General features: G+C 33.0%; 6 protein-coding genes across 11 annotated transcripts in view; 4 read left to right on the plus strand and 2 right to left on the minus strand.

Moving 5' to 3' along the window:
- LOC143147720 (transducin beta-like protein 2) overlaps nucleotides 1-9,261 on the plus strand; it is a 68,840-nt gene extending 59,579 nt beyond the window's left edge. The window contains exons 3-7 of the mRNA XM_076313286.1: nucleotides 7,798-8,021; nucleotides 8,088-8,274; nucleotides 8,353-8,538; nucleotides 8,628-8,810; nucleotides 8,887-9,261. Of these exons, the coding sequence (XP_076169401.1) occupies nucleotides 7,798-8,021; nucleotides 8,088-8,274; nucleotides 8,353-8,538; nucleotides 8,628-8,810; nucleotides 8,887-9,110 (1,004 nt within the window). The 3' untranslated portion in view covers nucleotides 9,111-9,261. The remainder of the gene's footprint in view (nucleotides 1-7,797; nucleotides 8,022-8,087; nucleotides 8,275-8,352; nucleotides 8,539-8,627; nucleotides 8,811-8,886) is intronic.
- Nucleotides 5,189-7,615, plus strand: LOC143147722 (mRNA-capping enzyme-like). Its single transcript, XM_076313292.1, has 4 exons — nucleotides 5,189-5,379; nucleotides 5,463-6,416; nucleotides 6,482-6,617; nucleotides 6,692-7,615. Exons 2-4 carry the CDS (start codon nucleotides 5,503-5,505, stop codon nucleotides 7,412-7,414), a joined length of 1,773 nt encoding a protein of 590 aa, XP_076169407.1. The 5' UTR covers nucleotides 5,189-5,379; nucleotides 5,463-5,502; the 3' UTR covers nucleotides 7,415-7,615.
- A 194-nt stretch (nucleotides 9,262-9,455) lies between the features above and the next one.
- LOC143147719 (unconventional myosin-XIX) lies at nucleotides 9,456-13,931 on the plus strand. The gene is made up of 15 exons (XM_076313283.1): nucleotides 9,456-9,501; nucleotides 9,568-9,634; nucleotides 9,737-9,972; nucleotides 10,041-10,370; nucleotides 10,445-10,709; nucleotides 10,776-11,039; nucleotides 11,110-11,345; nucleotides 11,420-11,596; nucleotides 11,652-11,860; nucleotides 11,938-12,089; nucleotides 12,148-12,339; nucleotides 12,399-12,973; nucleotides 13,039-13,122; nucleotides 13,188-13,311; nucleotides 13,383-13,931. Exons 1-14 carry the CDS (start codon nucleotides 9,484-9,486, stop codon nucleotides 13,281-13,283), a joined length of 2,901 nt encoding a protein of 966 aa, XP_076169398.1. The 5' UTR covers nucleotides 9,456-9,483; the 3' UTR covers nucleotides 13,284-13,311; nucleotides 13,383-13,931.
- LOC143147723 (uncharacterized) lies at nucleotides 10,441-16,219 on the minus strand. Of its 2 annotated transcripts, XM_076313294.1 has the most exons (9): nucleotides 16,051-16,219; nucleotides 15,503-15,632; nucleotides 15,192-15,423; nucleotides 15,005-15,102; nucleotides 14,749-14,940; nucleotides 14,544-14,671; nucleotides 14,274-14,475; nucleotides 13,944-14,212; nucleotides 10,441-13,860 (listed from the first exon to the last, which is right to left on the minus strand). In XM_076313294.1, exons 2-9 carry the CDS (start codon nucleotides 15,575-15,577, stop codon nucleotides 13,668-13,670), a joined length of 1,389 nt encoding a protein of 462 aa, XP_076169409.1. In that variant the 5' UTR covers nucleotides 15,578-15,632; nucleotides 16,051-16,219; the 3' UTR covers nucleotides 10,441-13,667. The 2 variants fall into 2 exon arrangements, with proteins under 2 accessions (XP_076169409.1, XP_076169408.1); XM_076313293.1 differs by lacking the exon at nucleotides 16,051-16,219 and having other exon boundaries at nucleotides 15,503-16,020.
- A 266-nt stretch (nucleotides 16,220-16,485) lies between these two features.
- Bi-1 (Bax Inhibitor-1) lies at nucleotides 16,486-19,541 on the plus strand. Its single transcript, XM_076313301.1, has 4 exons — nucleotides 16,486-16,719; nucleotides 17,312-17,613; nucleotides 18,773-19,098; nucleotides 19,181-19,541. The coding sequence occupies exons 1-4, from the start codon at nucleotides 16,673-16,675 to the stop codon at nucleotides 19,211-19,213; spliced, it is 708 nt and encodes a 235-aa protein (XP_076169416.1). The 5' UTR covers nucleotides 16,486-16,672; the 3' UTR covers nucleotides 19,214-19,541.
- Nucleotides 19,542-19,601: 60 nt separating this feature from the next.
- On the minus strand, nucleotides 19,602-25,594 carry LOC143147724 (uncharacterized). 5 transcript variants are annotated; one of them, XM_076313300.1, is made up of 9 exons: nucleotides 25,454-25,594; nucleotides 24,766-24,790; nucleotides 24,434-24,615; nucleotides 24,195-24,267; nucleotides 23,086-23,117; nucleotides 21,468-21,601; nucleotides 21,039-21,385; nucleotides 20,692-20,964; nucleotides 19,602-19,904 (listed from the first exon to the last, which is right to left on the minus strand). In XM_076313300.1, the coding sequence occupies exons 1-9, from the start codon at nucleotides 25,464-25,466 to the stop codon at nucleotides 19,865-19,867; spliced, it is 1,119 nt and encodes a 372-aa protein (XP_076169415.1). In that variant the 5' UTR covers nucleotides 25,467-25,594; the 3' UTR covers nucleotides 19,602-19,864. The 5 variants fall into 5 exon arrangements, with proteins under 5 accessions (XP_076169415.1, XP_076169414.1, XP_076169413.1 ...); XM_076313299.1 differs by having other exon boundaries at nucleotides 23,086-23,114; nucleotides 24,476-24,790; XM_076313298.1 differs by having other exon boundaries at nucleotides 24,476-24,790.
- Between the last annotated feature and the right edge of the window lie 357 nt (nucleotides 25,595-25,951).

A 25,951-nucleotide genomic window follows, 5' to 3' on the forward strand; every position in this document is an offset into this window, starting at 1 on the left:
CTGATGCGTCACGTCACGTCGGTCTGTTCGACTGCCTGTGGATGAATACCATCGGACGATTCCGCTTGTATCCCAAGTAGAGCTCTATTCGCCATCCCGTAAAGGCGATACAGGATAAGATCCGAATGTAAAAAGGTTTTTCACTTTATCGGAGGATCTCGAATGTAATGCGGTGTACTGAATCTAAAGCACGATTCTGAATGTAAAACGAGGTCCTAAATGTAAAAGATCTCATTCTTTTAAAGTTCCTCGACCGTTTAAAGTCCCTCGTGTATAATCGGAGTGTCTCGGGTTCGTTCGAGTCACACATGTGCTCGCGAAAAAACCCGAGATATCCCGATCGTACTCAAGCCGCTCGAGAGAACTAGGGGACTTGAAAGAAACGAGATACTAGTTTACAATTCGGGATTGTTTCGTCTCACGTTTCTGGATTCCCAGGATCTCGAGCAGCTTCGGTCTCGGGACACGGAATCGAAATCACCCACGCGAGTGTAAGTAGGTACAACTAGAGATTGCGTTAGCGTGTCGTATAGTCGTGTTCCTGACCGCCAAATCGCAATTCTCCGCGTCGAAGAAGTACGTCTCGAAGTCGTCGAACGGGCTGTAACGGGGTAAAGGGAGGAGACGCTTTAAGCAGGGCATGTTGGTTGGGGCGGGATAGGAGCAGGTTACAAGAGAGAAAATCTCCGGGTTTCGTGCGGCGCAACAACTTTCTTTCTTCAGATAAGGCGCGTGGGTACTCGACGGGTCTCGAGGAAGCGTTTCATACGGTAGAAACGACAATGCAGAGACGCGAGGGAGGACGAGAACTTTCTCCACCTCCGTTTGCTCATGATACTCCGCCTTGGAAATCGTGGCCCTCCGCTTGTCCGTCTGTGGCCAGACTTGGACAGTACTCGAAGAAAGTTTCGTATAAATTTGATCGTAGGAATAAAATATTATCGTAAAATTAAAATATTCGATGTTAATCTTTGTATAACTTACTTTTTAAATATATAGTAATGTATACCGAAAGAAGCCTAAACCAAAGATCGAAACAGTTATTATAAATAATAACATGCTTTTACTGATTACTTTTGTATTTATTTTGCTTTTCCAATTTACGAAGATAAATGTAATTTTGTTTACGATTTATTTTAATATTTCAAACAAAGATGCTGATTGCGTCTTGCATAAAATATAATCTGTCAATTTGTAAAGGAACTGTCACAGTTTTTCATGGATAAACTTACTTACTAAGTTGAGTTAGTATATTGAATATATTTTTAACTTTTGAAGAGATAAGCTAACATCTAAATTATTTGAATATTTATTTAATGTACTAATATAGTATATCAAATTCTTCAAGTCAGAAATATTGTAGAACATAAGTTAGAAAGTAATAAATTCCTTCAGATTAAATTCTTCTTACCTATTACAATTATAATTTATAATAATTAGTAAATAGAAAATAGAAAGAGTGCAATGTTAGAAAAATGTATTATATAAGGAAACAGGTATATATCTATGAAGAAATTCTCCCTTTTAATCAATTTTAAAGCTCGCAATAATCAAAGCTGTTACTCTAATTATTTTTGCTAAGTACATAATATATTTTGGAAGGTATGCAATTAATTTTTAGTAGCCTTAGTTTACATATTATAGTAGTAAAAATGAAAATATTGATAATCCCATAAATATAAAATTGTTTATTAGTTACACTTAAACATATTTTGAAAGAAGTAACAAGATCTGTTAAGCTTGTTTGAAAATGAACATCGATATAAAGTTAAAATAAAATATTATATATATAATATTTAATTTACTATTGATATGTATGTATATTAAAATTTATGAAAAATTGTCTTCTTATTATTATATTAATACTTCGTTGATTCCCGTCGTTCATGCAAACAATTCAATAACAACGTACATTCTTAGTTTACTTTGGTCTTCCATGCCATATTACGTATATGTAAACTTGTCAAACTGACCGTATATATTTTCTTTTATTAACAAGGATCCTAAAATCTTAAACATTAAAAGCAGCAAATATAACCTCAATAGTGCATTGCATGATCCCCTTTGAATTATGCAATATTCGTCCCAATCAATTTCCGCTAGAATCAATATTCAATAAGTTATTGAAATGCACCACCATGCGTATATGTCCAATTCTAATTTTATTCGTATACTTCACCTTTAACAGATGTATCATTTAAGTGTTTACAGCGCCTCCTGAAATTTTAGTCAACCGTTTCAGAACAACCAAAATTCATAGTTGAATTAAAATCTTTGACAAGCGTATTGATAGCCTCTCATTATCCTATAAAAGTGTAGTTAATATTTCACAAAAAATATGAATTATGGTGACCGCAAAAATATACCTTTTCTCAAAATTGTATTTATCAACAATGCAAAAGTAACAAAAGTAACGAGTTCTCGGCATACAGTACACAATAGAAACATCCCATAAAAATATTTATTTTGTTTTGATAATAATAATAAAAAAAAGTTGTTTACAAGCACAAAAACAACATAGAAAGGAAAGAACGAAAAGTACAATCTCCAAGATAGCGATTAGATTGAATTGATTGGTGTCATTGCAGTATCCTGTGGGCTAACAAAACACTTCTGACGTAACGACGATAGAGGCCGCTTTGTGTATTCATTTCGTTAGACTGATTTTATCGGTGTCTGGTAAAGGCATATATTACTACCGGAGAACTTTTAAGTGTGTCACTGTACTGGACGAAAATAAAACACACTTTTGGAACAAAATAATGTTCGAAATGTGCACAGCATATAAATACAAATTAATTTCATCTTCGATGAATAAACAGTAGCATTTTAACATGTCATTTACTCAACAACGAGTTGGGTTGAGCGTTTATTAACACCTCGATGAATATTCTAATTGCAAAGCATCGTTCAATTTTCCGAACCACTTATTATTTCTTATTGGCTGAATAACTCTGTTATACAGCCTTACGCGCTCGTTCGTAAAATACTGCTCGCGTGATTCATCGTTAACACAATTTTATCGACTTTCTTGAAAATTTCTCCTTCGCACCTGGAGGAGAAAGAAATCAAGCGTATCGAACGTAGAGACAAATGCATTGAATGTAAGATTTCGAGTTTCCTTTTACATCAAGAAGAGAACAACTTGTACTTTTGAAGATGATCTGTATGGTGCAGCATTGAAAGCATGCAGAAGTTCCACCTGACTGAAGATAATTGCACATTCAAGGACTCAATACATGTTTGATTTGCGATAGAATGTTGTTGTAAGCTTTATTGTTTTAAACAAATTCTTGTCATTAGAGTCGAACAACTCTTCGATTCTCCGTGTTAGCAAAACTTAAGAAATTTGCATGTGCGAGACAATTGCTTGCTGTTGACAGAAAGATTTATTTATCACGAAGAGGTTATTTGTACTTCGTGCCATAAGGATGAGTGAAAGGAATAAAATGACAAAAAAGAATCCTTCAATTTTTACAACAGACCAATAGAAAAATTCTATTTACAATAAGTTCGCTAGGAACGGGAACATTAAATATTCTGGAGGTAGGTTAGGCCATTGTCGATTGAGAAATCAAACGGAAGACACGAACGTGGCTTGTCGTTTGTTTGCGGATTGCGACACACAGCGTTCGATGTTACGTCAATTTCTGCTTGCATATTATCGATCGGCCAACAAGTTTAATTTTTTTCCTTTATTTATGCACAGCTTAAACAAAAAATACGTAAATCGTAATCAAATACCACAATATTATTGAAAACCGTATTTATCGTCGAAAGATCGACGTTGATTCTCGGTTTGCATCCACAAAAGAGACACATGAAAGAAAGATTTTTAATTCAAAAGTTTTTGTTTCATCATTAACATAATTCCGTGTTGAATGTTTACCATTGTTATTGAGCATTATATCGAACCGAATAGTTTGCAGTGCGTAATATCAGAAAAATAATATTGTCTGAGAAATAGATATTCAGAAATATTAAAAGTAAAAGGAAAAATTCAAAGGTGTATTTTGAATTAACGATACCATACGAGAAAGTACCAAAATCGAGTTGATAAGAATTTACGCATATTGAAAACGAACGCATAGCGTGGGTGAGCCGTAAGGGAACGACTTATATTTAGCGACTCGTACGTTAACGTCGAGTATCGCTTTATTGCATTGGACTACTCTCGTTCACCCCGGTCACGCTTTCTCCGGCCAATGTGAGACGGAGCTCTGCTTTTCCATTTGTACAATCTGCGGCAATTATATTTTAGTTCATCGTGAAAGCGATACTCGTACTCGTATCACTCATAAAAGATCTCGCGTCTCGATATAATGTTTCCAAATTTCAAGGATCGAAAAAAATTGAAATATTAAATTATTAATAATTCACTCGTACGATAGTAAATTTTTATAGATAAACGCATGATTGATCCAAAAAGGGAAATTACTCCATATTTAAATTTGTAATTTAAAATTTTGAAGATGATTAAATTTCCATTTATAAAAAATAAAATAAAAATTAGTATGTTTTTAAAGAAAATTCAATTTACAACTTTTTCGAACAATTACATTTTCTTTCAAATATCCGTATTCTTTTCTTATAGTCGTTGACAACATTTAACGACAAAGAGTTCGACTTTGAGAATCTAAGCTTTTGTTCTTGACACCGGCTGATGTGCACGAGATTATTCGACCATGGAGTCAATGATACGTGGAGCATCAAGGACAAATTATTTCTTTTCTGCAAGCATGATTTCCTCTGCTACTTAAATATCTCTGTCTTGTTCTCGCCTTCGTGCTTATATTTTCGGTAATTTAACCGACAATAACCCTGAATAACGTTTTTCATCATGGATATAGGTTCAGGGACCGAGAGTCGGTTCAAATGGCATGAATAATTTACTACTTACTAATTATAAGTTGCTACGTTAAACAAAACGAGATTCGTTGTTTTTAATTGTTTCTCCTTTATTTATTTCAATCGACGATTTTGTATTAAAGAAATTCTAAGCACAATATTTATCAATACTTACAACAATAAAATTATTAATTAATTTATTTTGACGTTATAGATTAAGTTAAATAGTGTATTTCGTGGTGAAAGGCGTGTAAAAATATTTTACACTAGAAATTATAAATTCGACCAATCGAGAAATTCGTCAAAAGTCGATTTTGTGAAAGCATGTAATGGTGACCAGTGGACGCTAGTAACAGCTGTCTGGTGTCGTAGTAGATACTCGAACGTGATATTTGTGTATTTTTGTCCTGATTTCCAAGGTCACGTACTTCATTTTATTAACATAACATCACCAATCATAAATCAAAGCGTTTAAATTTGCACGCTGTATTCGAAGAAAAGAATAAGTTGAAGTGTTTGCAAAAAATATAGGTTAGAGTGTCGCATTTTTCAAGTTTTACTATATTGATCGAAAATGTTTTAAAAGGTTTTCAATTTAGATGATTCATTAATAGACTAGGAAATTCGTTGATTTTCGAGAGAAAACTCGTAAAGATGTCAAATTGGATTGGCAACAAGGGTTCGATTCCGCCCCGATGGCTTCAATGTCCACGCAAAGCGATCAAATTAATTCAAAATAAGTTTCTCGCTTTCAAGACACCGCTGTCGTCTGCATTTGACAGTCAAGTGCCAGAAGAATGTCGCTTTACATTGGATATGTTATTTGGGTCATTAAAGTGCCAAAAACTGAAATTAGGCTTATGGATTGATTTAACAAACACTACAAGATTTTATGATAAGAAAAGTTTGGAAGCATATGGTTGTAAATATTTGAAACTGCAATGTCGTGGTCATGGTGAAACACCTACGGAAGAGCAAATAAGAACTTTTGTGCAAGTCTGCAAGAATTTTATATCGTACAATCCATTAGAAATTATTGGAGTTCATTGCACGCATGGTTTTAATAGAAGTGGTTTCTTTATAATTAGCTATTTGGTAGAAAATGATGGTACCAGTGTCGATGCTGGTTTGGTAGAATTTGCTAATGCAAGACCACCAGGTATATACAAAGCTGATTATATACAAGAATTATTTAGACGATATGATGACGTCGAAGATGCTCCTGATCCTCCGCCAAGACCAGAATGGTGTTTGGAATATGATGATTCTGATATAGAAGATAGGGATGAGGGACCTAGTACAGAAAGCAATAGTTATGGTCCACCTATGCCTAAAAGAAGAAAGCGTGAACATATTAACAAAAATCCTATATTCATGGCCGGTGTACCTGGTGTAACTCCTATTTTAGAGGAGCGAAAGCTAAGTGGAGTACAAAGACGTGTTCAAGATATATGTTCTTGGGGATCGACAGGATTTCCTGGTTCTCAACCAGTTTCTATGGATGAAGACAATATTAAATTGTTACATGAAAAACCATACCAAGTATCCTGGAAGGCAGATGGAACCAGGTTAGGTGAAAATGTAGTTAAAATATTGAAAATATCCTTGACACTCATTGATTGTATTTATTTAGGTACATGATGATGATACAAGGGAATGGAGAAATTTATTTTGTAGATAGAGACAATAGTGTGTTTCAAGTTAGTGGGTTGACCTTTCCAGATCCAAGAGACATATCTAAAACTCTTAAAGACACACTGTTGGATGGTGTAAGTAATTGCTTATTACAGACTCAATGAGTTTTGAAGTTATTTTACAAGTATTTATAGAAATATTTTTGTAGGAAATGGTGATTGACAGAGTAAATGGAAAAGAGATTCCAAGATACTTAGTTTATGACATAGTTATGTACAATGGTAAAGATGTGAGTAAATTACCATTTTATCCTGATCGTTATTCTTGTATCGACGAAAAAATAATGGGTGTTAGAAAGAAAGCATTCAAAGAAAGAAAACTACAAAAAGAAAAGGAACCTTTTGCAGTACGTTTGAAACACTTCTGGGATGTGACACAGGCTGCTAATTTGTTAAGCGACAAGTTTGCTAAACAGCTTAGTCATGAACCTGATGGTTTAATATTTCAACCTGCTAAAGAACCATATTGTCCAGGACTCTCTAAAGAAGTATTAAAATGGAAACCTTCATCACATAACTCTGTTGATTTTAAATTGAAAATTGGTAAAGAATCTGGAGTTGGAATTCTTCCAACAAAAGTTGGATATCTGTATGTAGGTGGATTAGATAGGCCATTCTGTACAATGAAATTCACCAAAGAAATAAAGCATTTGAATAATGCAATTATAGAGTGCAAACTTGAAAATGGCCAATGGGTATTTATGCGTGAAAGGACTGATAGATCATTTCCTAATTCTCATAATACAGCTGAATCTGTGTATAAAACTATCAAGAAACCTATAACAACAGAACGTCTTGTAGATTATATTAATAGGCACAGATTTTTACAAGATGATTCTCACCTTATGCCACCGCCAAGCAATACAAGATGATCACAAACTACAACCAATTAACTGCAGCTTCATTAATATTATTATTTACTTAGAATTAAAGAATGGAACATTTATTGTAATGTTAAAAACAGTTTACAAGCATGAACTACTTTTACCTAGCCCATTGCACTCGTACAAAGTTGTTTTAATTGCTGTAAAATCTTACAAATTTGAAATTGTTCATTCAATAAAGAAACTTTATAAAAACTCATGTGTACTTTCTTTCTACTTCTCTTCTTATACATTAGAAGATAGATCAAATTTTGAATAATTTATTTAGCATATTCTTTATTGTAGTCTCTTTGTTATTATTATATATTTATATTGTAACTTTCTTATTTATTTATTACAAAAATATAATTCGTTATTTTTTCGCATTACAGATAGAACTGTATTATTGTGGTATACAAAAGAACTTACAATAAAGGAAAAGAGATCACTGCGTGTAAATATAGAATTTGATCATGCAACATTAGTACGTTGGTCTCCGGATGATAAGGCTTTTATTATACACAAAGGTGTGGCAAACACTATCGAAGTGTACAAGGTTTTTAAGAAAGTAGGTGATACTCTAACTTCTGCAACAAAAGTTCTAGAATTTCCAAAAGTGAGTACTGAAACGTCTTTTTTAATCATGGTTTTCCATATATATTTTATATTATTAATGTTTTAGCGACATACGGAAGATGTAGTTGGCATGGATATTGCAAGTACAGGAAAATATATTATCACGTGCAGCAAAGCAAACGATCTTGTAATATGGGATCTTAAAGGTCAGATTCTGACAAATGTAGAATTGCATCTGGGAGATACTTATAGAGCACGTGTATCACCCTGTGGTCGTTTCATTGGCGTGTCTGGTAACAACTTAACACACTTTATAGATTATAAAATACTACAAACTTATGTTAATAACATATCTAAACTTTCTTGTTTAGGGTTTACGCCAGACGTAAATATATTTGAAGTAGTATTCACGAAATCTGGAGACTTTAAACAAGTAACCAAGGCTTTTGACCTCACTGGTCATTTATCTGGAATAAATGACTTCAATTTCAGTGCCGATAGTAGTCGTATAGCTACTGTATCGAGAGATGGAACCTATCATTTATATGATACAAAAAGTAATAGAATAATTAAATTATACCTTTTTTGCAAACTAAAATGTCATGAAATGAATCTTCTAATAACCAAGTCGTGTATGTATTTACAGTTGAATTTGAGAAAGGAGAAGACCCACACATACTTTTAACCGGAACATGGAATACTGCAAATACAGCTAAACTTGCACTATCTCCTAATACTGAAGTTTTGGCAATAGCTCATGGATCCTCGTTAAGTTTTTACTCTACAATTGATGGCTCATTGGATAATACTATAGAAGATATTTTTCTGGGTATTTTTCTAATTTTTTATTGTATTAAATAGCAGATATAAACTTATATAATCATACTAATATAATATTGTTATAGGTCCTATTACGTGCCTAGCTTTTAATGCCTTAGGAGAATACATCTTGGTTGCTGGAGATAAACATATAAAGGTCTTCCATAATGTTACTGGTTATCGAGTGGCGATTGAATCCGCAAAGCGTAAACTTACGCAAAACCAGACGTCGGCGACAAAGAAACGCTTAGAAAAACTCATCATTGACAACACAAAGTTTCTTCAAACAATAGGAGAAACGTGTTTTTAACGAAGCACCTGAAACACCTATGAAGTTTTTCATTTCCATGGCAAATGACTTTTCAGATTAGGATTGCATTTAAAAAGACATTCTCTCTTGTGCAAAGAAAGATTGTAACATATAATTTTTTAATGTATTAAAATAAAGGGATTCATATGAAGTTCGTTTGTTCAGATACTTAATTTAAAAACATTTGATATGTGCAACTTCATTGCTTTTACAGTATAAACTGCTTCATTGATCTGTCAGCACCGCATTTGTGTTTCGAAAAATGCGGGTGAAAAACAGATACGTGACTTTTCTGTCCTTGAGCATGTAAATATTTGCTTTTGACAATACTCTTTCGTTTATTCTTAGTGACAGTTGTGAAATACGAGAAACTATGGCTGCAGTAACACAGGTACGTTTTCAGTTACAAGATTATTCATGTTGTAACATTTTTCTAAATTGCATGGATTTCTAGCAGTCAAGTTCACTATACGAATGGGATTCGATAAACGATTTGGCTGCTTTACCAGAAAATGAAACTATCAGTATGTACACATTTTTTAAACACAGTTATACTTCAATTAATTCAAAATTTATTAAATTTTAAGTTATTGAAAACCATTTTACAAACAATGGTTTTTTCTTAGTTATAGATTTTCTTTTGGAACGACTGCAGCGCGGTCAAATTTATACGTGGGTCGGCCCATTACTTTTAACATTAAACCCTAATAATGAAGTGTCAACATCGCACTTATACGATTATTCAGAATTCAATGAGCATATTAATACATATAGTACAACCTACAAATCAAATCCTCACATATTTACTGTGGCTGCCAAAGCGCATTACAGTCTTACTCGAGAACTTGGGCGAAATTGTCAGGTAGAAATTTAAATCGGAAAATAAAAACTCTATTCATTTATAGATTTATAATAATATTGTGAATTAAGGTGATTATTATAAGCGGAGAGACTGAAACAGGCAAGACGTTCAATGCTTTCAAGTGTTTGGAATTCCTTAGTAGAGTTAACAAAAATGCAGTACCACCCTATGAAGGAAATTACACACATGATATCATGCAAAGAATTACAGACACTTGTCGTTTAATATCCGCTTTTACAACTGCATGCACTGAAAGGAATGAAGTAAGTTCAAGACATATACAACTTGTACAGCTTCATTACAAAGCTGGTACTATTTCTGGTGCAACCATTAATTCCTTTCTTTTGGAGAGAAGTAGAGTAACGAGAGGTTCAAGTAATTTTCAAATTTTTTATCAGGTTTGAGTCAACTTTCTTTATTATTTTTTTTTATATGGATAATTATCTACAGAAGATACAAAAATGTATTTCAGATGATATTTGGAATGTCAAATGCAGAACTCAAAGTTTTTAACTTATCTAAGGGTGAAAATTATGATATATTAAGTACTATTGATTACAGTAAGAGAAAATACTTTCAAGATGGTTTTCAAGATACTTTGAAAGCATTGGAAGTACTGGGCTTCAAAGCTGACCAGAAGAAGCACATCTTTCAAGTTATTGCCTTATTGATTCATATGGGAAATATTCGATTTATAAAATATGATGAAGCTTGTACAATCGATCGTACTGACGAACGTACGTAAATAATTATTGTACATGCTTAACAGAGCAAAGCAAAATTTTATGAAGCTTCATTTTTAGGGTCTAAGAAAGCTCTAAAAAATACGTGTGACCTTAGTTCTTTAACAGAGGAAGTAATAATTGAACTGCTCACCACCATTCTTATAAATCCAAAAAGTACTTGGCGGAAATATACTGCATATCATCGCTATCTTACTACTATCGATGCATGTCGCATGAGACTACATAGTATAATTAGACATTTATACGATCTTCTTTTTCATTGGGTACTAAATTATGTGAATGATGCTTTATCTACAAAACATGAGTATTCAGAATGGCTTGGTATGTTACAAAATTTAATTTGATGCTTATAACTCTATCAAAATTACGTATATTATCCATATTTGTTTAGGAATATTAGACGTATTTGGTTTTGAATCTTTTAACCAGAATGGTATAGAACAACTTTGTGTTAATTATGCTAATGAGAAAATGCAACAGTACTTTATAGAAACATATCTAGAACATAGTCGGAAAGATTTACAAGAGGAAGGTTTCATCGAAAGTAGTAGACCATTACATACTATAAACTTGTACAAGGAACGTCTAACTATCCTTGAAGAAGATTTATTCATGACCTTGAATGATGTATGTAACAAAATTTATATTTAATTTTATATAATATTAGCATTATAATGGTATTATTATTTTTCAAATTATAGGCTTGTCAATCACCGATACCAACTAACATGCCTATGATAATAGAGTTAGTATGCAAAAAGTCGTGTTATGTTCAGAAAAAATTTTTAAGTGAAAAAGATGGAAATTTCATTATAGAACATTATTCTGGTCCTGTCGCATATTCTATTGAAGATTTATTGTCTAAAAATACTGACAAGGTATTGGATATATTTTGCAGTTTATTACAAACATTAATCATTTCATTCTTTGTAGGTTCCAAATGAAATATCTACAATTTTTCATGAAAGTAAGAATTCATTCCTTAGCTCTTTGATTGATATCGAAGAAGACCAACATTTACAAATTGTTAAAATATCTACTAAGAAGAAAACTATGTTTGCTAAATTGAAATATAATATAGATACCCTTATCAAAGAAATAAGCAAATGTGACTCACACCATGTACGATGTGTTAAACCCAGGTAGATAATATCCTTACATATTTGGAAAGAGAAATATTTCACAATATTAAATTATTTTGTAATGTATACTTTTTTAGTCGATTAAGTGATTGTAAATGGGACCGAAAAGATTTTCGAAAACAATTAGCTTGCATTGGTATTTTTGATGCATTGCCCGTTGCTAAATGCAAATACCCTATTCGATTGCAGTACAGAGATTTTTATCAACGCTACTCTAAGAAGCCTACAGGTAAATTATAGAAATGCTTAGTTATTTCAAATATAAAAATAGAAATATTTCTTGACAGAAATTACTGATATCTACAAATGCCAAATGATTTTGGAGTCAGTTGCATCTAAAAAACAATTACAAAAACTGGTTTATTATGGAAAACAATTGATCTTTTTAACAGAACCTATTTTCTCGAAATTAGAACTCTGCAGAAGAAATTATCGTATAAAGTGTGCTAATAAAATACAAATATTTTGGAGAAAACATAGTAAGCATTAAATTTCTCTTGTATAGCTTTTTCCTTTTTATCAAATGTTGTTTTTGTAGAATGCACAGTAATCCCTGCCATTTCAAAATATTCAATGGCTAACTGTACAGTACAAAATCAATACAAAACGAATAGGAATACTACATCAACAAAAATCATGCTAAAGCGTGAATTGGAAAAATCAAGTAATTCCATAGAAGATGATGACGTTTTTATTACTCATTCAGTCACACCTCAAAATAATAGTTTAACAGATGTAAATTATTTAATGGAAGACAAGAAGAAAATTAACAATGTGAGCACAAATGTTTTGGAGAAGTTACCACACAATTTTGAAAATTGGCACAAAGGGTGCATAACCCTGGAGAGTCAATTTATAGATGTACGTGTCAGAAATTGTTTAAAAATCAATGTTACAAAATCTATAAAAAAAATTAACCTTGATCAGTTTTCAAAATCGAAAGATTGTATAATCTTCTACAAGTGTATAAACAATGTAGACATTAATTGGACTGACAACAATAACAATTCATTAAATCAGTATTTAGGGCATGTAGCATTGGACAATTTCTTGACAAGTACAGGACTTCCAGAAAGTAGTGACAGACAAACATGTTCTACTCATAATTATATGGTTGGTATTTCTACTTTGATACTTCTAATGTAATTTTAATATATTTAAAAATACACCATCTTCAGGGGAAAAATGTATATACCATTCAACTGAATTCTCATACATTGTTTTATAAAAATGGGATTTTAAGTCGACGACAACTTGCTACAGTAAGTATTTAAAAACTACTCAATGTTGAAAAATAATACTGGTTTTACCTACATTTATGCCATAGACACCAATCAGGATACATACTCGTTGTACGTGTTTGAGTAATTCACATTCGTTACCACGTTCCGAACAACCGCAAGGATTGCAAGACTGTCTTTAAAAGAGTACAAATTAATTTGATCAATGAGGTCAGTCATTACTTACTTCAGTCTTTTTGTTATTTTTGCTTTAATAAACATCACTTGCTGTATTTTTATAGTGACTTACAGAAGACATTATTATAAAAACGTGGCACTATTATAAGTAGGATCATAAATAACGAAACCTAAATGCTATGTACATACATTAATATACAAACGCGGAAATAACGTTTTCTCGCTTTAACGAGGAAATGTTACAATTTATGTATTTTCAAATAAAGACCAAGTTTTTTAAAAAGTTTCTATAAAAACTATTAAATCCGAAAGTAACAAAACAAATAGATTATTTAAATTGCGTGTCTCAATGCACAGCATTTGTAACACTTTCTTCCATGAATAAAAATTTACAAACAACCATAGACCAAATCGTAGGTATCACAAGGTCTTTTTCTTTTATCTTTAAGTACCATTAGTCTTCGCGATGCAACAAGAGCAAGAGTTGCCTGAAGATCACTTCGTAAAATTTGATAATTCGCCCTTAAACTCACTCGTCTTAAATTGCTTGGAGGTACAGGTCGTCCACCAGCGAATGCAAATCTAAAATTGTTTAAAAATATACTTCAATTAGCTGATTGTAAATTTCTCAATGTCTGATAACATTAGGTCATTTACTTGCTTACCTAATCTCTCGTCTAGGACCTCGTAAAGTAGAATCAGGAAACGCTGATTGCCGATCCCATAACATTCGACTAGCTGTTATAGGTCTGACATTAACGTACTTTACCTTACTTTTGATGATGATTGGAAGAGAGGTAGGTTTTTTAAACGCATTCACTGTACTTTTATAATCGACGGGTAGATACGGCAACAAAGAATCCCCATAATGTTCCATAAGAACTGCGATATTCAAGGTATGAGACTGTGACTTCATAAGGGCACAGATAGCAAGCTGAAAATTACAATGTATATTAATAATAAAAAATTTGTAATTCTTCTTTTAGTTAACTTACAGCTATCCTTTGCCAAAGAGTAGAGCCAGATGGTGCATATTTTAGAATATTTTCCACAGAAAGTGCGGATTCTGCCTCGTGTTGAAAAAATATTAAAGGCTGAATACTCGCTAATAGTTCCATGGCTGTCGTATTTTTCTTACTCCCAACAATGTTTTCTTTCTCTTCCCTTAAAAGCACATTCTCCAATGTTGGAATATATCTATTAACAATTTTTTCTTATAATGACATATTCATTAAATTATGATTAACTGCAAAAAGTATATTTACTTATCAGCAATGGATGGCCAACGAAGCATTAGTTTCAGCGTGCATTCTTTAAAAAGTGCTTCCAAATTTTGATTTATAAAACTCTGTCCCAAAAGTAACTCTAACAGCAACTCAGTTAATTTATCTACCTATAATAAACAACATTAAAGGTTCTTCACATAAAATTAGCCACTAAAATTCACTTAATCTTACTGTAGAATATTACCGAAGTTAAATGGTATGGATAAACAGCTTCACTGTTACTTGCAATTGCAATAATAAGCTGGCATGTTCGAGTAGATACTCTGGTGTATTGTGCATTATTTGAAATTACCATAGATCTAGCAATAGACATCAATTTGTCGATAACACCTTCACCACCCAAATGTGCATTTGTTGTGCAATCATTAATTAAAACCTATAAATGTATAGTATAATACTTATAATAAATCACAATATAAATTAATTTGAGATTATCAAACCTGAAAAGTTTTTTGAGACCCATTGAATAAAGTCTTCAATGCACGTTTTGCATAATTGTTACGTGTTTCAGTTAATCTTACATCACATATTTCTGATTCTGCAAAAAATAAAATAGTGATATTATTAAAGAATCTTGAATAATGTTCTTAATATTAAGTTAAGATTCAATAGGTTGAAAAGCTATACCTTGAATAAAAGGTACATTGTTCTGTGATATACTAAGTGGATCGTTTATTGTTTGTACTAGATTAATAATACATTCATTAGGAACAAACACTCTTGCCTCCATATGATACTCTGGCATAAATTCTGGTGCTCCCAATATTGGATCCAGGTCACATAGGTTGGTAATTACAGCATTTACATCTACAGATGTTAAACGTTTTCTTTTGCTATGTTTTAGTCTTGTAACACATTTCTAAAAGTATATTTTATATTTGAGTTTTATGCAAAACTTGTGTATCTGAATGATAATAAGTGTAATAAGTTATACATACATGTAGAACTTCTCTAAGACGATATGAGGCATCTTCCGCTAATCTCCTCAATAAAGAATCGGGCAAAGGATGCATTCCTAATTCTTCTCCAATTGTAGATATCCAATCAGTACTGAACACTGCATACCTCCTTGAATTATTATCAGTTGTGTTATTGCTATTAGTATCTCCATTGTTATTAACGAAAGAGTTACTATATCCTGAGCTAGCTTGATTTGTCAACATTTCTTTCATGATTTCACTTATTTCCTTCACAATGGTAACATCAATTATACTCTAACTGTAGTTTTCAATCATTAGTCAAAAGTTTTATTCACATTCTTTTTGGCAAGTTTAAAAACTTTATATTTTTTATAAATTAATAACTCGTTTATGTTTACGTGTAAAAGTAGAATGGAAATAAAAAAACACGAAATACAAGTTTTTCGTTTACAATGTTTTTAAAAGCAACATGGCTGACAATGTAAATTATATTATTTTTTAATCGTTTTACATGTTAAAAATTTTAATAAAATTAATTAAAAAATATCGTGCCAAGTGTACTTCACCATAAGGAAACATTAAAACCATTTCATCGAACTTTAACTGTCAAAAACACATTGGCAGATAATAACGACTTTATGAAAAATAGTGATTGTAATTTTGTCTGATAGATGGCGAATGTTATCTCACAAATATACAATTGAAATTAAATTTCGGAATATCCGGAACATGAAAAGACGAAAGAGGCATCTACCAAGTATCAAATTCATTTATAATCATCGCAAAGTTAGGCTTTTAATGTCAAGGATTCCTTATTTAAATAAATTAAAGATTTCGTATTCATAAACTTGTGAGAATCGACTATTCATTCCTAGCCCTCTCGCGGTATGACCGTAAAGCGTTTTGTAGATATCGCGCATAGTTTACTTTATCTTTGTCTTTTATACGGAACACTTGATTCTCCGTCATTGTCAGGTAAAAGCTGACGTTCCGTAAAATTTAAAGGGGCACGTCGACCAATCGGGAGTGTCGACGAATTTACGCACAGACTATCACTGACGTGTCCAGGAAAAGGAGACGACTTCAAGGGTTCACGATTATTCTCATTTTATACAAAAGGAAAACAACAGTGTTCGACGAATCGTGGTGTTAATCGAAACGCGACTTGTAGGACCGAGCAACGAAATTATGGCAGCGATGTATAAAACTTTCGTGAATTCTTTCACGAACAGACTGTGAGTATTCTTTCCGTCCGACGATTGCTCTAAATTTTCATTGAAATGAGAATCTCGATGATAGCGTTGATGCGTTATTTTCGTTTCATCGTAAAACGAATCGCTGATACTTTTAAATATTTCATCTTCAAGCTCGTTTCTGAAACGTAATGATCGCGGTGATGTAACTCATACAGCGTTATAGCAACGTTTCATGTCGTAAAAACGTAAAATTTCTTTTTCTTGATACCGTTATCTGCGTTGTTAGTATATTATGTGACCTTCGGTCGTACACGTAGATTCTAGAACTTTATTAATGTGAATATTTAATGTAGCGAAACTTTTCACGTATAAGTATAGCCATTATGACGTGTGTCGCGAATACATGGAGCGTAATATGCAGTTTCGATATTCGTGGAACAGTAATCCTACTATTTTCAAAATTTTTCTTTACCCTCTATGGCTTGTTTCTTTTGCTTCCATTTATTTTATTTTAATCTTTTATCTTAACTTCTACACTGCTCTAGTTACTTTCATAAGATATATAAGATTTTCCTTAGTTACAACAGCAATTGGTCAGCATAGAAGATAACAGCAGCTCTCTTGATTACAGCGAATTACCAGTCAGACAGCATCTCAAAAATGTTTATGCTTGTCTATCCATGTCAACAGTGGCAGCCGCAGTAGGAGTGTATGTTCACTTCTACTCACAGTTCCTGCAGGCTAATATGTTAACGACTCTTGGCACATTTGGTTTACTTTATGGTTTAATGAGCACACCAGATAATGGAAAAAATCAAAAATTACGTCTTGGCTATTTGTTGGGATTTGCATTTTTGTCTGGACTTGGACTAGGTCCTTTGTTTCAAACGATTATTGCTATCAATCCTAGCATTATAATGACTGCATTAATAGGTAAAACATTTAAGTGTAATATTTTTAATGTATATTAGGTAATTATTTAAATTAAGGAGATTCCTCGTTGGTTTCCATGATTTTTGTTTATCTGTAGGAGACAAAATTTTGAACAACTTTTTCCTATATATTTAATCATTGTGCGAATCATTGCTTAGTTGCAACATATATGCAAAATACTTTTGCCAATACTGCATTTAATTTGGCTTAAATGTACACAGTCGCGGCAGTGTGTGCGAGAGTGCTGGAGGTCGCTTATCTATTGTTTCTGTAAACACGTTACAATGGCTATCACAGTGGCAACCAGCTTTATATGTAGCGGCGAGGTAGCGTAATCCTATCTGGCGTTTCCGACATCGTGGTGGAGTGGAGGGGGGTTTGAATTTACCCCCCCCCCCCTTCCGCAGTATTACTTAACAGTATTAATTTTTACGAATTAGGTTAAGGTGGAGCTAGTTTTTCTCTCAGCTCGACGTCGATTGTGAATTGCTGATGAGTTTGTAAAAACAGTAGATAAGTAGCAGTCGGCTGGCTTCTCAACTGACGTATACACTGCTACGTACCTGCATGATTAGTCACAATTCAAATGTAGTAGTAACGACAACATTTTACAAATATCTCAGAAATTAAGGAAGAATAGTGTTTATATATATAGAAAAAAGTTGTAGAAAATATTGATTTGTACAACATATTCAAAAATGATTGAGGAGAAGGGAAAACTTATAAATAATTTTTTTCTTGGCTGAATTTCGTTTTAACGGATATAAAATTTTACAACCAAAAATATGACTTTTAATTGGCATAAATTATCCGTTTTAGAGTATTAATGGTATAATACAACTGTCGGTTGTTAATGGTATAATACACATATATGTATATGTACAATTCAATAAGAAATTTTGCTTATATTTTCTTATTGAATTTTATATAGGGGGGATTATATATATATATATATATATATATATATATATATATATATACGAAAAAATTATTCAGAATATGAATTTCTATATATACCTAGATATTTCAAATTCATTGAAATCGGTGAGGTGTCCTTCTAAAGTAAATAATTACCGTTATATTACCATATTATAAAATGAATCTTTATTGTAAATGTTTCATTATTCTTTGATTTAATGCAATATTATAAATTTTTCAGGAACAACTGTTATATTTGTATCATTTAGTATCTCTGCTCTTCTGGCTGAACGTGGTTATTGGTTGTACCTTGGCGGTACTTTAATTTGGTTACTAAGTATTATAGTTATGCTGTCTTTTATCAATCTCTTCCTACGTTGGTCTTTGTTCTACCAAGCCCACTTATACGGTGGATTATTCTTGATGTGTGGTTTTGTAATTTATGATACACAATTGATCATTGAGAAATTCCACGCTGGCAGCAAAGATTTTGTTTTGCACTCCTTAGATCTTTTCGTAGATTTCATTGACATTTTCCGTCACCTTCTCATTATCCTTGAGCAAAAGGTAAGAACAAGAAAAAGTACACGCTACTGACGGCACAGAGAGTAATCTTAAACTTGTTGCTTATTATTTTATTTATTTACAGGAATCATCAAAAGACCAGCGTAAACGCAAATAGGAGTAAATAGGAGTGAAGAGAAATGTAAAATATCATACCATTCAAGTAAATCCATGAACTAGAGGTCTTCATTTAATCTATCCATATGTAAGACATATATTTACTACGGTAAAATAAATTTAAATAATACAGCTTATTTATTACGCCGAGAAAATTCTAGGCGCGCATTGGCCATAAGGGTGCAATGTATTTATTTTGGATTACTTAATTGTCATTTCTTTTATCAATTGTCTTATTACCTACTAGATTTATATACATGTATACATACATAAACATAAATTTATTGTACTATATTTTTATCTTTCAATAAACAAAATTTCCCAGCGTTTCTGGGTTTTTTTAATCGAACAATAATAATTTTAAACGCAGAAAAAAAGCACTGTTGCTGTTATGGGGCTAAAGTCTTATTTATTAAAATGTAACTTTACACGTATGATTATCATCATTTACATGCGTATATAAAACACAAAAATTACGCGTCACGCATCGATCTTCATGAATATAAAAAATGTACGAGGAAATAAATCGATGATAATGGAGTTGGTAACACATGACTTCTGTGTTACGAATAATGTACATACGTCGAAACTGTGTACAAAATGTGTACAGTATGTCGATGAATGATGTTTATCAATCACTTTTTGAATGTACTTAATAAGGACGTTGACGATCCCTGTCTCTATCTCCTCGACTAAAATAAAACATTAAAAATCAATAATCTGTCGCACCTTTTTCATAAATGTAGAAACAGGAAATTCTAATTTTAAGTATAACTTCTTAAAATAATCGCCAAACAAACTGACCTATCAATGCCATTACTCTTTAATGAAAATTTGTCAGTTTTCTCATTGTCAACGAAATCTATAACATTTATCCATCTTTTTCATTTTTATTCGACCTAAAAGACCTATTTTCACTTGGCATTTGGTAATCGATATTAAATACTTGTGATAAATTGATCTTATAATGAATTTTGTTGTCGACTCAAAATCATCGTATTCTGTCACTGAATTAAAACCGATATAAACACGTGGAAGATTCGCGATTAAAAGATCATTCTGTTACATAACTACCTATAATGTCAAATTTTGTCAAAACTTTGACTAATACTATTCGACAAATCAATGAATTTGTATGGGCGTTCGCATAATAATTGACATAAATACACGAATAATTGTCGATCAGTAACGTGTTGATCAAATATTGAACCTCTGAAGGTTCCCATTAGACAAGTTTATCCTCAACCATTGTGATCTATATTATTTGCAATTTTTTCATTCTTATTATGATACGAACTTTCATAAGGAGCTGAAAGCGCTGCCAAAGTCCTTCATAACAATAGATAGAAGTAAAACACGAAAATGAAAGAAACAGCGAGATAGGCAGAGTTTTGGTGAACCCTTTAACGGTCATTATAGGTCATTTTGCTTTATGATTACTATATTGTCTCAATACTGAAAATTAATTTAGCAACTAACCCGACGCCTCCTCTCATGGGTCCACCTCGACCACCTCGTCCTCCCCTGTCTCCACCACGGAATCCGCCTCTGCCACCCCTATCACCTCCACGACCACCTCTATCGCTTCTAAAGCCTCCTCGGCCACCTCGATCACCACCACGGTTGCCTCTTCCGCCACCGCCACCGCCGCCGCCTCCACCACCACCAGCACCTTCTGGTTTCAGACTTTTACAGAGATTGCACTGATCTCTCCAGGCGAAGTTTGTGTTACCACATTCAGGATTGGGACACCTATACGAATACAACAAGTATAAAGTAAGCTATCTCTATTAGGTTGCCGTATGACTAAACACAGCAAAATATACCTCCAATCTCCACCACGACCAGCTCCATCGCGTCGATCATCGCCACCACCACGATGATGATCATCTCTGTCTCCACCACCGCCGCGACCACCGAAGCCACCACCGCCGCGACCTCGACCACCACCACCGCCTCGACTTCCGCCAGTGCGATTACCTTGCCAATTACTCTTGTGTTGAGCAATTTGTACTTTTATAGTACGTCCCTTAAACTCCTTCCCATCAAACCAATTTATCGCCGAACGTGCAGCATTCTGGTCATCATAAGTCACGGTGGCTTCACCTTTTGATTTACCAGTGTTCTTATCTTTGTACATCCACACTTTGGGTTTACCAGTTCGCTTATCATGCTAGACAATTATCAATATTTGTGTTATCTTCTTCCGCTTATCTGATATAAATAATTTGTACCGTGTAAAGAAAATGACGTACTTTGATTATACCAATTGCCCCGAAATGTTCACAAATTTCTTCCTCCGAGATCGAAGGATCCATACCAGATACAAATATAGTATCTTCTTGAGTAACCATTCCATCGTTGCCACCGCCACGGTCACCGTAGCCCCCTGTAATGTAATAAGAGTTAACAGTCGTTCTGGTACCGCTCTCCTCAAAGTAGGAATAATACTTGCAAATCTACTGTCCCTAAACCTACTCAAATCTAAGCTAACAAGTGGAAAAGTTTTATGTCGGGTTGAAAACAGCTAACAAAAATAGTACACCTTGGAGGAATAATTAAATATTGCAAGCCTTTCGGAATTTCGCACCCACTTCGCGTTTAGAATAATTTTTTTACAAATTATAACTACACCTGAACACTATACTTTTGAACGTTAAGCTGTTTTAAATGTTTAAATACTTTGCTCCTCTTTCTTCTCGAAGAATTACCAATGTGTTTAGATATTATTATCTATTTTAATAATAAAAATGTAAATCATTTACGGTCTTTTTGAATAATCTTTTTCGAAGCGGAAAAAACTCCTCTTGTGATATATATTAAGAATTTTTAAATTCGTGTATATTTAGAAACATATAATTATTGATTGACATTATTTTTATCCCACAAAGACAAATTTTGTCTGGCCTATCGGTATGTGACACATCCTTCTTATCGATATTCGAGGTTTGTTACTTTGTCGATTCATAACAGTTCAGTTATTACACTTATACAATACTTATAACACCTTTATTGTATAGAATTACTGACTTTAGAATGTATTTCTTTCTTTTTGACCCGTGCATTAACAAAAGTATTAGTACTCATTTCCCTAACATTCTTAGTAGCATATAATGATACGTAGAGAACACAAGGTTGCAGCTTAACATACAAAAGGGCTGCAACATTACTTTTACCCTTACCATTTCCCTATAATGTAACATACTTTTGGGGAAGTTTCGATTGCTCAGGGATAGGTAGTTAGTTCACCAGCTGCCTTTTATGTTTAATCTTATCCTGACACATATTTAAAAATACTGGAATATGCGTGTAAGCAGCACAAATGCTGATATAAGTTGTGGATAAATATTTTATCCAAGAACTTAGCTATTAAACTTTTAATATATATATATACACATATATATACGTGTGTGTGTGTGTGTGTGTCTGTTTACATAAAACTCCCTGTTCCATGTTTTATACGATATTTAGAAAAGCGAGATTTAATGTTACAAGCGCATAGCGCATTTGTATTTAGGACAGACAATTATTTATTCAATATAATTTGTTATACTATCTTTTAAGTGAGGAATGAGTGATGTCACCTGTTTTTGTAACATGTAGAGACGAACTTTTGTCATTGTTTGGAAAAAGCAATTGGTGATCAAAGTAGCTTTTATAATATTGTTGTAACATCATAGTAATTAACCTATCTTTTTAAACATTAAATTAAATAATTCCGGACAAACGCTATTTGCCAGAAAAAAATACACCCCTAACAATGTTGCATAGCAGCCCTTTCATATAATACAAGTAACCGAGTATTTAGATTGTAAATATTAGAGTGAAAGCTTGAATAGCACCAGACTCGTACAGACAGTCTGGTGCATTTACCTTTGTTATAACCACCACGGCCACCGCCACTGCTAAAACACAGAAGCAGATATACCAATGAGTTGACTCATGGACAGACTGATCGATCGATCGATGCATGGCGAATCAAATGCTGCTCGCCACCTCTCTTCTTGATGTACCTACTGTCTAAATGTCTGTAGTCACCATATTACTTAATACTAGATAAGTCACGTCTATCGTAATGTTAGTCGGTCGCGTCCAGCATGCAAAAAATTACCTACATATCGTGGTAACAGTACTGAGAAAAGAACGAGAACAAAGCAGTGCGTTTTGCACAGGTATTATTAATGGCTTTGCCCAAGATAAATTGGTCAAAACAATTCTCTGTAAAAGATTATCCTATTCACCAGATATATACAAATATTGTACTTGAAAGTTTAATGGTAAGAGATTACTACTGATTGATCTATGAAAGCATATATTTTGGTTTTGAAACGAAAGAAAAAAAAATAACTTAGCAGGGATACTTCTCAGAAGAAAAGATAATTAATTATATTGGGAAAATAATCGTGAAATTAGAAAACAGTCAAAATATACTGAACGTCAATGCATTCATTGAAATTTCAACTTAGAAATGCTATTTCTTGATCATGTAAGTAAATGCAATCTCTTACAAAAACTTTGAACGTCTTTCGATTGTCTAGTCGATTTCAATAACCCTAAGTAGTAATTACTTAAACAACAGTGGCCCCAGTGGCAGTATTAACCGCTTTACAGGTATGATCGATGTAAAACCTTTATGTATGCACATCGTGTTTTTACTTATTGCAATAATGCAGAATCAGAACATACCACACATAACCATTTTACGTCATTTTTTTACCTTTACCAGTTATACCTGTGTGTTAAACCTGTAGGCACACTTCAAACATATTAACGCCCAAAGGGCATAAAACCATTTGCAAAGAGACAACAAGTTTTCATTACTGTCATAAGGAACTTCATTTCATACCTTGATTAATTCAATGAATGTATTACCTTTCCACTGAATATTATTGTGGATGTCTAACTGAATTTTTTTATTGGCCTTATAACTTTCTCCGCTTCATCATATATGTATATGTATATAATGTAAGAAATGAACTTACTTGTAGCCACCGCCAGAGCGGTCATTGTATCCCCCACGATCGCCATATCTACTGCCACCACCTCCTCCTTGGCCTGGTATACAGATAAGCAATTTTAAGTTATAAATTACTTCAAAATAATTCTGATGGATAAGATGCTAGTGTGCCAACGTACTATGATGCAATAGGTTAAATTATATATATATATATATATATATATATATATATATATATATATATATATGTAATGGTTAATGTACCTCCACCATAACCTCCACTAGAATTGTTGCGATTATAACCACCTCCGCTACCTCCACCTCCATGTCCATAATTTCCACCATAACTGCCACCGCCGCTGTTACTTCCAGAACCGCCTCCACTGCCATAACTGTTTTGGTTGTAACTGTTCTGGCTCTGCGACTGATTGTAGTCTTGGCCACCGCTGGAATTGTAACTGTTGTAACTGCCATAGTTGCTTCCAGTATTTGGTGGTGGTTGGCTATACTGATTATAGCCGCCACCACCACTAGAAGGTGGTGGATACGAAGTATCCTGACCACCAGAAGGTGGTGGCTGGCTGTACTGATTGTACCCCTGTTGCTGGTAATTTGAATACTCTAAAACAGTTAAACGAACATCATTAAACACAGTTAAGAAGTGCTATACACAAAGTGATTATAAGGATTGAGACAGAGTGTAGTTTTCATTGAAATTGAATAGATACCATTAACAATAGAAAATGTATTCAAACGAGGCTTTGCTTCCGGTGATATTTTTTTTCATATACAGAGCCATATAATATTTATTGCATAAATCAATTTTTCTTGTTATTATGTGCATAAAAGTAATAAAACGAGTTAAATCAAAGAAGATAAAATAAATTATATGGTAAATAAAAAGCGGAAATGAAAAATATGCAAAAATCGAATAACAAAATGGAGTAGAATAGTGGGATGAGACGCTTGAAATGCCGATCAATAAAGCTCACACATAGAAACGCAGAGGGACGCAAAACGTTCCTGCAGTTTCTTTATGTTTTAATTTATAGTTTCATAGCACTTTACATAAGTTTCCTTTTTGTGTTTCTTAGTGGAACAATTTAGAACATCAATTAATTACAAAGTTAAAACGTCGAACGTGGCAATCGTAGAAGTTACAGCGAAATATACTACTCAGAAAGTTCTCAATGAGATATATGATTCGATAAAAAGCAATATTCTCTTATTAGGATATTTATCGCAATTTTTAATGTAAAAATTTAATAATTTTGGTTTACTTACGGGTGTCCGTCATCGTGCCTTCCTCCGGTAATCAAATCGCTACACGGTAGAAAAAGCACGTAATGGCGGGAATCGAGCGACTTTCCAACGACGATTCTGAACGAGCCAAGCTCAATGGTCAAACTCGGCGTTTTACTACCGGATGTCGACCACGAAGAGCGGAAGTCATCTTCCATAGATGGCACTACGAATACTTTAATTATTATAACTTCACTTGACTATAGTGGTAATATCTGCGAATTCAAATTCAAAACCGTTAGTGTGCAAACAATTTTATCCCTAGAAATTTTCTCATTTTCATTCTTTTTGTAATAATAATTAAAAGTATTTTGTAATAAAATTCTCTGTTTTATATTTTTGTCTTTGAGACATTAAACTCAAATTATATCGATATAGGTAACTTTTCAGTTCTCGTATATTATTCAATATTGAAAATATATAACTGATGTTATATTTAAATAACTGTAGGGTTTTGTTATTATTATTTTTAAAAACAAA

Source organism: Ptiloglossa arizonensis, chromosome 5 (assembly GCF_051014685.1).
Source record: "Ptiloglossa arizonensis isolate GNS036 chromosome 5, iyPtiAriz1_principal, whole genome shotgun sequence".
NCBI lineage: Eukaryota > Metazoa > Arthropoda > Insecta > Hymenoptera > Colletidae > Ptiloglossa > Ptiloglossa arizonensis.